The sequence below is a fragment of the Citrus clementina genome, unplaced genomic scaffold (assembly GCF_000493195.1).
Source record: "Citrus clementina cultivar Clemenules unplaced genomic scaffold, Citrus_clementina_v1.0 scaffold_3, whole genome shotgun sequence".
NCBI classification, from domain to species: Eukaryota; Viridiplantae; Streptophyta; class Magnoliopsida; order Sapindales; family Rutaceae; genus Citrus; species Citrus x clementina.
In genome coordinates, this window is record NW_006262339.1 from 42651308 (window position 1) to 42662361 (window position 11054).

General features: G+C 34.9%; 1 protein-coding gene across 5 annotated transcripts; it reads right to left on the bottom strand.

The window, feature by feature from the left end:
* Positions 1 to 1503: 1503 nt before the first annotated feature.
* LOC18049267 lies at positions 1504 to 7322 on the bottom strand. 5 transcript variants are annotated; one of them, XM_006443621.2, is made up of 6 exons: positions 7030 to 7322; positions 6146 to 6298; positions 5496 to 5575; positions 3440 to 5326; positions 2479 to 2620; positions 1504 to 2379 (listed from the first exon to the last, which is right to left on the bottom strand). In XM_006443621.2, exons 2-6 carry the CDS (start codon positions 6288 to 6290, stop codon positions 1658 to 1660), a joined length of 2976 nt encoding a protein of 991 aa, XP_006443684.1. In that variant the 5' UTR covers positions 6291 to 6298; positions 7030 to 7322; the 3' UTR covers positions 1504 to 1657. The 5 variants fall into 5 exon arrangements, with proteins under 5 accessions (XP_006443684.1, XP_024043843.1, XP_024043842.1 ...); XM_024188075.1 differs by having other exon boundaries at positions 1504 to 2373; positions 6146 to 6315; XM_024188074.1 differs by having other exon boundaries at positions 6146 to 6315.
* Positions 7323 to 11054: the final 3732 nt, after the last annotated feature.

Here is an 11054-nt window from a genome sequence, read left to right on the forward strand (position 1 = left end):
ACGAAAAGTGCTCCTGGATTTTCTTTTCATTTTTCACCCGAGATTTGAGAAGTGACTTCATGGAGGTATCACAAGATCGCTGTTGATGTTCTTTAGTTTAGTTAAGGAGTAATTTCACTAAGCCCCTTAAGCATTTATATTAGTTTCACTTCAGACTAATCTCTATAAAATAAGCACAATGGTCCTACAGTCTCGGCAAATAAAATAAATTTTAATCATTATTAAGGCGAGTTCAGCTCTCCCTGAAACTACAAATAGACCTGTGATATAATTAAGGGTTTGATTGTGTGATTATTCAAGTACATTTATTGAATTAGTTCGCTAAATTTAATTTTTGAAAAAAAGAAAGGAACTAAAAAGTATAAGAGTTTTATCCATTCCATATCTTTTAAATAAAATAAAATTTTAATTTAAAAATAACGTATAAGAGTTTTATTGAATCGGTTACTTAAATTTAATTTTTTTTAAAAAAAAAAGAAACTAAAAAATATAAGAGCTTTATCCACCCCATATCTCTTAAATAAAATAAATAAAAATAAAAATTCGCCTATTTTTATGAGATATTCCATTAGTTCAATGTGTATATATATTATATCATTGAAACTCCAAAAGACTTTTTTCCTTACACTATCTAAAGAGAAAAAAATCCAATCTTTGATCATATTAAATAAACACACCCATGTGATTCCAAGTTCCAAAACTCATGACCACACTTGATCTATTTGGTGGCTAGTAAGTGAAGTGCACTGTCATACGACATTTCTAAAATATAATTATAACTAAACAGCATAAATAGTACCGAGCTTGGTACGGTGTGTTGAGCTTAAACTTGAGAATCAATGTGTTAAGCTGTGAATCGTATGATAAGAGAACTACTTCTCCACTGGCTCCTCATTCTCATGTTCTCTCCCTGTAATCCTTTAGTTCACGCATGGCTGCAGAAGGCATTAAAACTGGTACTGGCACCACGTGCAAGACAGTAATGCCTTTGGTCCATGGGGCGAATAAGTGCTGTGGGGTATACAATCTTTCACCGTGAGAAATTGTAAGTGGGAATAAATTGGCACAATGTTTTGAGCCACTCAAATAATGCTTCTTTCATTAATTCAAACAGAAACTCGATATTGATAAATACAAACTTCAATCAAAACATTAATATCACGAACAGTGGCCGCTAGATGTCATGGACATCGCAGCAAATTTTATCGAGTTTGGACCAGGCAATGCGGAGGCTCTTGATTATCCGCTAGTACCGAGTAGATTCGATTTGGGTTCACTCTGTTTCGGAGTCCAAGATGACTTTTACGTGTGAAAAATCAAGTGACATTTCCAGTTAAAACTACTCGGAAAACAAGCACCTAGTTTTCGGCTGTTTCTCAAGATCTTTGATCACTACAGAATTACTGCAAGGTTAAAAATAAAACCGAAAGAGCCGCTACAGACTAAGGATCATCCGACGGTAAAAGACAATGTTAGCTGGCAGAAATATTTATATGCAGCATGAAAACTGAAGATATACTGTTAAATAAATACTGATATTAGACACATTGGCATGATTAAACAAATATGGGAGGGACCATCATTGTCGAAAATAAAAAATTACATGGATGCACTCTATTATTGAGTTACAAAAAAATACACAGCAGCTAGAAGGGTGTCATAATGCCCTACCTGTCAAATCAACCACAGCCTCATCCACAAGCTCTTCCAGCAAGTTCACCTCAATTTCTTTGCCCAAGCTATCTAACTCCATTCTCATTTGATCAGACCACCCTTTCCCTACTACCTCATTCCTCACAACCCTCTCCACTACCGGGCTGTTGCTGTCCCCACCATCAACCCAAAACCATCCTGCCTCACCCGAAAACCACTCTTTCATTCGGGCCCACACGTGGTCCACCAGCATGGGTAATTCACCCTCTAGGTGCATGTCCTGCGCTCCACTACATGACATGGCCCTCATGCTCCTGTCTGACTCTGACCCATAACCTGTAATTTCCACCAATGCTGCATTGACGCAATCAAATACGAGCTTCCTGTTTGATCTTCTTTGTCTTCGCTTAGCCTCGTGCAGAGGCTCCTTCTCATTGCCAGTATATTTATCTCTCAGTGATGGGTCCAAAGGGCTTTCAGGTGAATGCCATCTGGTGAAAAATATGTCAGATTGCACCCTGCCATCAAGGCCTGCTGATTGTATTAGTGTTTGGACAAGCAACAGCCAATCTTGTTCTTCCTCAGCTCCCGAGGAGACTGATGAGGACTTCAATGGATACGGACTAACTGTCTCTGCGCAAGAATCATCCCATGACAAGGTCCTGGCAATTGATTCTATTGGTGGTGATTTGTCAATCAAGTTAGACTTAAAGTTCACCTCTGTTCCTATAAAGGTATAAGCAAATGGGAAAGTTAGAACAGATACGATTTATAAGAAAAAAGTGAATACTGTAAACATTCAGATTGAATTGCTTGAGAATATACCAGGACACTCTAGCTTGAAATTGCCAGAAGACTCACGAAATGTATTGTCATCCTCTTCAAATGGTGGTTCCAAAACTGAAATTGGACTTGGCTGGTCCTGATTTTCACTTACATTCACAGGTTTTGCCACAGACAAGTCCACCTGCAAATTGTCAGGACAACTCTTGATAAATAAACAAATCATTGGAAACTAAAGGTTCAAAGAACAACCAATGCAAAATCTCAGTTTAGTTTATTGCCACAATGACAACATTCATTGCACTGTTATCATCAGCTGATGCAACAGGACATTAAAGAACTTACTTTTTTACATTTTGTTTTTAAAAGTTTTGACAGCATATTAAATAACTTACTGTTAAACACAAAGTGGCACGACCATCAATTGACTGAGAGTATGGCAAATCTTTGTCATGCCCACAACCACAGATAAAACAAAATTCCGAAACTTACTCCATATATGACACTGACATATCCTAATTAGTTCTTAGTATGTTCCATTCACCAGACTAAAGCAAATATAGTTTTGAGAGAACATATCATATAGGACAAAATTGTCACAATATATTAAAAGCTTGCAAATAGTTGCACATGAATAAATAATGGTTACACATTCTACATTTTTCTATGAAAAACAAAATCTTTGGCTAAAGAAAGAGAAAGGAATATGAGCATGGTGTATGTATCAGCATCTAATTTGAATAAAATCAATAAGAATATTGTAGGAGGCAAACAGGTGGAAGCATAAACAGTCATTATTTCTCTTAAATGTTGCAATTGTCAACTTCAAAGTTGTTGGAGAAGGACAGAAGTCTAAGTATCTGAACAAACAGGAAAAAGAAAACTACAAGACCCACATCGGCTCATTATGCCTAATGAAAACAATAGCAGCACAAGTAAATACCAGATATGAGGAAAGAAAACAAAATGATCATGGAAAATGAATAAAAGAATATTAGCATACCTCCCGAGAAATCGTGCCTTGTTTTTGACTCCTGCCAGTTAAATCAGGAGAGGAAGTTAAGCTTGCTGGTCTGCGGAGACCAGGGGACAAACACTCTCCACGGCCACCACTGTTAACGGATTGAGATGCGTTGGCACTAACCATTCCATGAAGATACCCCACAGACCCAGGTGTATCGGCAGTCACAGGCTGACATCCATCCACGGATTGTGATGCTGTACATTTTTCTTTACTTGATTTCTTAGTCCTTGAGAAAAATAAGCTTGAAACTTTCCCTTTTAAAGATGATTTTGAACTCTTTGTACTAGTCAACTCCTTCGGCACTTGTGCTTTCCCAAACTCAGGTTCTGAAACATCAACATTGAGCCTGGCACCAGAAGCTGTAGACGATGCAGGAACAGACTTTGACCTCACAAGACTTTTAGGAGAATCACCCAAGCCTTCTTCTTTATTCAAATTGCTAGTGAAGCATGAAGTTGATCCCCTTGGTTCTTGTTCCATATTGATACCCTCATCTTCAGATTTCATTAGTTTCCTTGTATCAGAAAGAGCAAGCATTTCACCCAATGTACTAGAGCTTCTGCGGACGTGCCTTTGTTCCTGAGAATTCCCATTCAATGCCATCATTGCCCATCTTTCAGAAAGTCTCTTCTTTGCTTCTCTACAAACTGATGACTCTGGAGAACATGAAGCACGGCTGAAGGAGGAAGAGGAATAAGGGCTACCAAACCTATTGATGTAGTCCCATGAATGCCTAGAAGTCGGTGACATGGCTTCTGAATCACTTAGATTTTCTACTGCATACTCAATTTCAGACTTGTTAAATGAACTCTCATCACCAACATAGCCGTTGGAGAACACAGAAGAAAGTAAAGTCTCGTCCCTTCTGTGACCCATTAGATTTTCATGCATCTGCCTTGTGATCTCCTTTGCCACTTCTCTTGATTCTTGCACCTCATCTTCTTCAGGTTCCTCAAAAAAGCCTTCACCATGTGATATTCTTGAGGGTGAGGAAGGCGGAGAAACTACAGCCTTGATGTTGTGAGTCTTCCCGGAGCTAGGCTTCAGAACTACTATCCGTGTGGATTGAGCAGGATTTTCATTGACTTTCTGATTGGAACATACAGGAGAATACACCGGGCTATTCCTTTCCCACCCAGTCTCATGAACCATCTGGGTTGGATTCTTTGCCTGTTTATCACTCTTCTCTCCTGATCCTTCATATTTGTCATCAACTACTTTTGAAGGTCTTAGAACAGTAATCCGTTTTGTCTCAGGAGGTGGAGTAGTCTGCAAATCATACAGTTGCTGAGAGAATAATGAATTCGGTTCTTGCAGAAATCTAAGGAATAAATCTCTATTGGTACTCAAAACTTCCAACGCATCCTGGAATTCCTTGGACTGACGAAGTTTTTCATCAGTGGCCAGACGTTTTGCTTCCATGAACTTCTGACGAACAAGAGCCATCTTTGCCTCACTTATATTTTCATTGCACCTTCCCTTCTGCATTGAACTATCTCTTGAGTAACTTGTTCTTTGAGACTGTTGCCAGATTTCATACACATCCTTGCATTCATTCTGTTCCTGGCACTTATTAACTTCACTTTGAGTTCGGTTGTCTAAAAAGACACGATCTTGCTCCCAACAGTCCACTGGTATCGACGAATGACTTAATGAATGCCGAGAATAACCTTTTGAATGGCTTCTTTGAGCAGCTGATCTAGACTGCAGCGGCGGGAGAGTATCAAGCCCCATCAACTTGGCAACCACATTAGGTCTGTTATGTTTAGACTCTACTTCTTTTGACATTTCTTGTGCTATGAGTGTCTTCATGGGTGTACCATTTGCATTCTTGTTTGATGAAGTTCTCCTCAACTCAGACACAACCTGCATACACCCCCAACCCAAAAAAAAAAAAAAAAATATGCAACACAGATCAGGACAGATGAGAATATAATATTATAATGCAAATGTGAGCAATGCAGACAAGTGTGCTCGGAATCTGATTTCTCACAGGCATATAATTATAGTCACCAAGAAGTAAAATGCAAATTACCGGTTTATCCTCTATCTGATCGGCATGGGGTGAAGTCACTATTCTAGCCACATCTGATTGACTTCTTGATAGCATAGCACCTGCCAATCAACTAACTCCATGTCAAATAAGTCTAGATCAAAATAATAATTTAAGAATACACAGCAGAAGATACATGAGATAAGTAACCAGCACAATTTCTGAAAACAGGATAAGAAGAGTTGGAAGAAAAGGTTTAATGTCAGAAGACACTATTTTTAAATCTCCATCTCTCACTTGTGGAGCTGTAAAGACGAGGGTAGAGTGTGTGTGTGATAGAGAGAGAGAGAAAGCAGGGTAATAACTGTACAGAGCAGTCAACATCAAACCCATACAAAATTTTAGTGACAAATAATCAGAAATAAACTAAATACTTCCACTAATGTACTAAAAGCTGAGTGTAATGACATGTTACAATTTTAATTTTAAAATAGAAACTTAATGGGTTGAACAAAATGACTCTCCAAAATATGCCACCAATAAATTGAACCCTCTCACATAAAACCAGAGAAGTTACGAAGGATCAAGAAGCAAATGTTTATATCGAGAGCTAGGAAAGCATTGCTCATGGTAATTAAAATTTTAATAAAAAAATTACAGAAAAAATATATATTCATGGAAAAGGAAGTCACCATCACGATGGGGCTCATCGGTAAGCAGCCTGTTGCCAGGTATGCCGGTGCTCAAATCAAAAAGGTTAACCATTCTTCCCAGACATCCAACAACATGTTTATCTACATTTATATTCTGAGCTTTTGTACTCTGAATCCCATTCATTTCGACACCTACATTGACAGTCATACTAATTAACAAAGAGAAAATCAAAACAAGGAAGTTCAGTTTAGAAGTACTAAAATTTACTTAAAATTAACCAAAACTCTCGACTTGAAGCTAACCAAAACTGAGTAAAACGCCAAAACTTTCAGAACCGTAGGACACACAGATGCCAAGCGAACAACTAATATAGCACTTCAAACATAAGCTGTAAGTTCAGTGCAAATAATAAGACAATCAACTCAAAACAAAAAGGCCTTGATTTGAGTGAAAAGGAAAACAAGAAAAGAGGAATATTTTAAAGAGAGACGAATAGCTGAATCAGTGAGGGTGAAAATTCAAGAGACATTCTCAGATGATGCATCACATCAAAATATATATATATATATATATTATATTCTAATAGCTCTCTCAATTACACCAAAATTACTTCGTTTATTGAAATTGCACTGATCGAAATAAAACCGGCACCTGCATTTTTCTATTCAAATAAAAAAAAACTGTAAAATCACTATCAAAAAGCTGATAAAAAAGCTGATAAAAAAGCTATAATTTCAACAAAAAGTTCGAAGTTATTGCAAAAATGCAAATTAAAAGTTTCTTTTTTAAAAAATAGAGTGCACCGAAGCGAAAAGTGTAACTCTGTATTTTAAAAAAAAACCTGCAAATACAGCAGAAGAAAAGCAAATCTTCAAGATTCGATTTGCAGTTTAAGACTGAAACACTGCAAAAAAAACGGTACCTTTAGGATGACGCGGAACTAGAGAGAGTAGAGTCGTGAACTGTCATTACGCGTGGAACGTGACCGGAGATTCGCCGGAATATGACGTCAGCGGGAAGATCCGTGGCTGTTCTTTGAAGTGTGCGTGTGCGCGTAAAAAGAGAGAGAGAGAGAGAGAGAGTTGAGTTTTGTTTGCTTAGAGTTGGAGAGAGTTAGAGGAGCTTGCTTTCCGCTGTCCACTTTCCACCGACTAAAGTGTGTCGGACTTGAATGAGTTTGATTAATTGTGATTCATTCCTGTGTTTGGATTACGAAGGGAGTGGGGAGAGGATCAGATAAATCAATTAATAATAATTGAGACAGAAAGAAATTCGGATATTAATTTTTTTTTTATTTAACCAGTGTAAAAAAATATTTCGAGGAGTTATAATGATTATTTACAAGATTATCATTTGGTGTCCCTTTACTCTGTATCATTTGTTTCGTGGCTCAACTTTTCATGATTTTTTTTTAAGGTAAAACTTTTCTCTATTATTATTTATTTTTGAGGATAAAACTGAATAAACTTTTCGTGAATTTGGTTTTGGATATTTGAGACAAATGGCGTGGAGTAAGACAAAATAATTAATGCCTATTAATGTAAAATTATGAGGTTTTTATTAAACCGTTAATGTTTTTTTAACTTAATATTACTTTTTTGAAAAGTTAAATAAATATTAATTAAGTTTACTAATATTTTATGATTTTATTATTAATCTTTTAAGTTAAGTATTACATAAATATTTTATAGATTTATTTTTATAATATATAAATAATTTAATAATATACTATTATTAAATAATAAATATTTAAAAATAATTTATTTCTATATATTAATTATTAAACTATAGTATAATCATATTATAATATATTATAATTTAATATTATATTGCAAAAATATAATACCATATGATTGTAATTTGAAAGAGCCAAAATTTTGTACCTCTTTTAAAGAAACTATGTTATATCTCGAAAAAGATTTTATGTTCCAAAAATAGGGTGGTTAAGATTTGTCCTTGTCCATAATCTATGATCAATGATCTTTGAAAGTTTTGGTGAGTTGATATCATGGGAGGATTTAATTCATTTTTGTCAAATTGCTAATTTATAACCCAAAAAAAATCTATATAAAAAGTAAACAAAAAATTATCTAAATTTATTCATGTCATGTCCTCCATTAAAGAAAGAGATTCAATCTTTTCAAATTATTGAACAAATTAAATTAGTGCCAAATTAATGCTCTTGAGATTTGGGGGGAAAAAATAAACATGATCAATTTAGACATGCAATAAATTTATATCATAAATAAGAGGTGCTAATTTCTTTTCTTCAAGAATGTACATTTCAAAAGGTATTGAAGAGCTCCAAAGGCAATTCCAGCCTCCGCCCGTCTCTCATTTGGTGGGTCACATGTTAAGTCACCTCAACAGTCGTGCAATGATTTGGACTCGGATTAAATGTGGGCATTTAAAGGAAAAGAGACCAAGAACTTGATGAGTTTTTGAATATGTAATGATTCACTCAGTTAATCCAAATATGTGTTCGTTATTGATGGAATCATGGTATGATTTGGAGATCTTAATCATTACTTCGATGGTGAGGACTGCTTTTCTAACCCTAGGTGTACTGTGAGAGTAATTTCTTTGTGCTTATGCCTATCAGATTTGCTGTAGAGTTCGAATTTTAACTACACATAAAATGATAAATAATAAAAAATTTATTATAATTTTAATCGCATAGTTATGAAAGAGTGTTATATCTTAAAGCAACTCTGATATAGTCAAACTCTTTCTTCATTAATTGTAACGTATTGAGTGGATGTAATTTTTTCCCTTATTAAATGTAAGTAAAGTAAACATCCCTTGAATATTAATGAAAGTTATAATAATCTCGTATAATTAAAAAAAAAACTTAATCATTATTGTCAGGTCCCTACAGCCAAAATTTGTTTTGCATTTCGAAAACATAAATGATTTTACATTCCCTACTTTTGAATTCAAATAAAATCACCCAAATATCACGAGACCATTATATAACATGCAACGGTTTGAATTGGATGAAGTTTAATATGCTATTAATTGCGTGCTATATATTCTATTAACCAAAATTATGACCCAAAGCTTATCATCAGTATTTTAGTTCCATTATTAAAATTTGACTGAGAATTATCATTCCTTCATTCTTTTCTCTTTTTTTTTTTAAAAATAAAAAATAATATCACATTTATGCACGAAATGAAAACTTCTCGAGACTTTATATTTATAAATCTTTCCTCCTCATACACCAACCCTAATTAGAAAATGTAACCATATACTTATTCTAACTAAGGTCTACTATCAAACACCAACAGCAACCCCGTCATGCAAATTTCCATACTCCACACGCTGCAGACAATGAGGGCAGCAGCCCACCACTCCGACCAAGGCCGAAGTAGTAAAAGGGATGTTTAATGAAACGACAAAGAGCAATGGTCCAAATTGACTAGTAACATAATTTACGTAAATGAGGGAACATTTTTTTAAGTTAGGGTTTGTCTATATAATGATTGAATATTCGGTAATTAGGAATGGGGGGTACGTTTTTGGTTTTGGTTGCACCACCAAATGAAAGGACCCAAAGTTTCGTCATTGTCTGCAGCGTGTGGACACTCAACTAACGCGGGTTTTACGGTGAAATGTTGTTGTCAGTATGAATCAAAACAACAACCCCATCATCCTGCCTTGTTTTTGCTTATACTTACTACTTTGGGAGGAGGTGATCACACTTACGGTGCGCCGCTTGCCGCTTCGAGAAGATTGAGTAGTTGTAATTTAAAAATTATAATATTAAAATATTTAATAAATATTAACTGTTTTAGTTTAAAAGATATATTTATATGATTTTTTACTTATACGATGAAAAATTTATTATAATTTTAATAATTTTATCAAAATTATTATTTAAAATTTATATTTATTACATATTATTATTAACTTTTATTTTATAGATATATATATATTTTTTTCACAAGTACAACACCTCAATAATCCTAAATAAAACCTTACTTTGATACTACTACTTTTAGGACTGAGATTTGCTATCTTAACTAGAAATTGATTAGCGTTTCAAAGAGGAAAACAAAAAAGAAAAAGGCATCAGTGTATCTGACTCCTCTACATACCATCCATCTACAACTATAATAAAAATGTGACTGATAATGGAATTGTCGCGCCTTCAATAAATTGACGCGATCAACAACAACTATAATATTACATGCTGTGACAACTAAATTTATTAATTATCAAGGAATTGTTCGTTGGAAAATGAGATTCTGATTTTCAAATATTTATTTGAGAATGACAATATAACTTTAGCCAGGATATTTCTGGCACAAATGCGGATACAGAGGGCCTACTGCCAACCACCGGGACCTTAGAAAACAAAATGTTGTTACCCATATTTACAGACTCCATCAATCTGGATTCAGTTTATTCGCACCCACAAAATTATCAGCAGTGACAACCATCACTAAGCTTCCTTTATGAGAGCCTTTTTTTTTTTTTTTTATAAATAATCAATTTATCGCGTTTGCTGTACAAACTTTATTTTGGACTATATTTACACTAAATTTAAATAAAATATATATATATATATACTCTTGAAAAGAAGATTATACGGACAGAAACCCCAGGAGGCCATGGGGCGAAATGGTCTACAACTCTATCTCTGCAATTATTTATGCTTATTTTGACTTTTAGGCAGTCCTCAGGCCTTAGCGAAATAAACGTTTGAGCTAGGGGCTAGAGCCTAGGGTGATCGATCATAGTCTGTGAAGTTTTTTTTTTTTTTTTTAACTTTTTTTAACTTTTTTTGGAGAGTTGAATAGTTGATAGGCTGTAAACTTTTGTCACTTCGCTTAATCCAGCTAAAAAAATCTTGATGGGCCACGCAGTTCAGCCGAGAACAAATCTTATATATCCCTGAAAAGCGGCCATTAAGAGAGCACATGCCGTTGAAAACGACGTCGA

Coding starts and splice junctions, on each gene's coding strand:
- LOC18049267 (XM_024188074.1), bottom strand. CDS start 6,314: ATGACTGTCAATGTAGGTGTCGAAATGAATGGGATTCAGAGTACAAAA. Junction 5,576..6,145: donor CGATGAGCCCCATCGTGATG/GTGACTTCCTTT, acceptor GTTGATTGGCAG/GTGCTATGCTATCAAGAAGT. Junction 2,621..3,439: donor AAGGCACGATTTCTCGGGAG/GTATGCTAATAT, acceptor GACAATTTGCAG/GTGGACTTGTCTGTGGCAAA.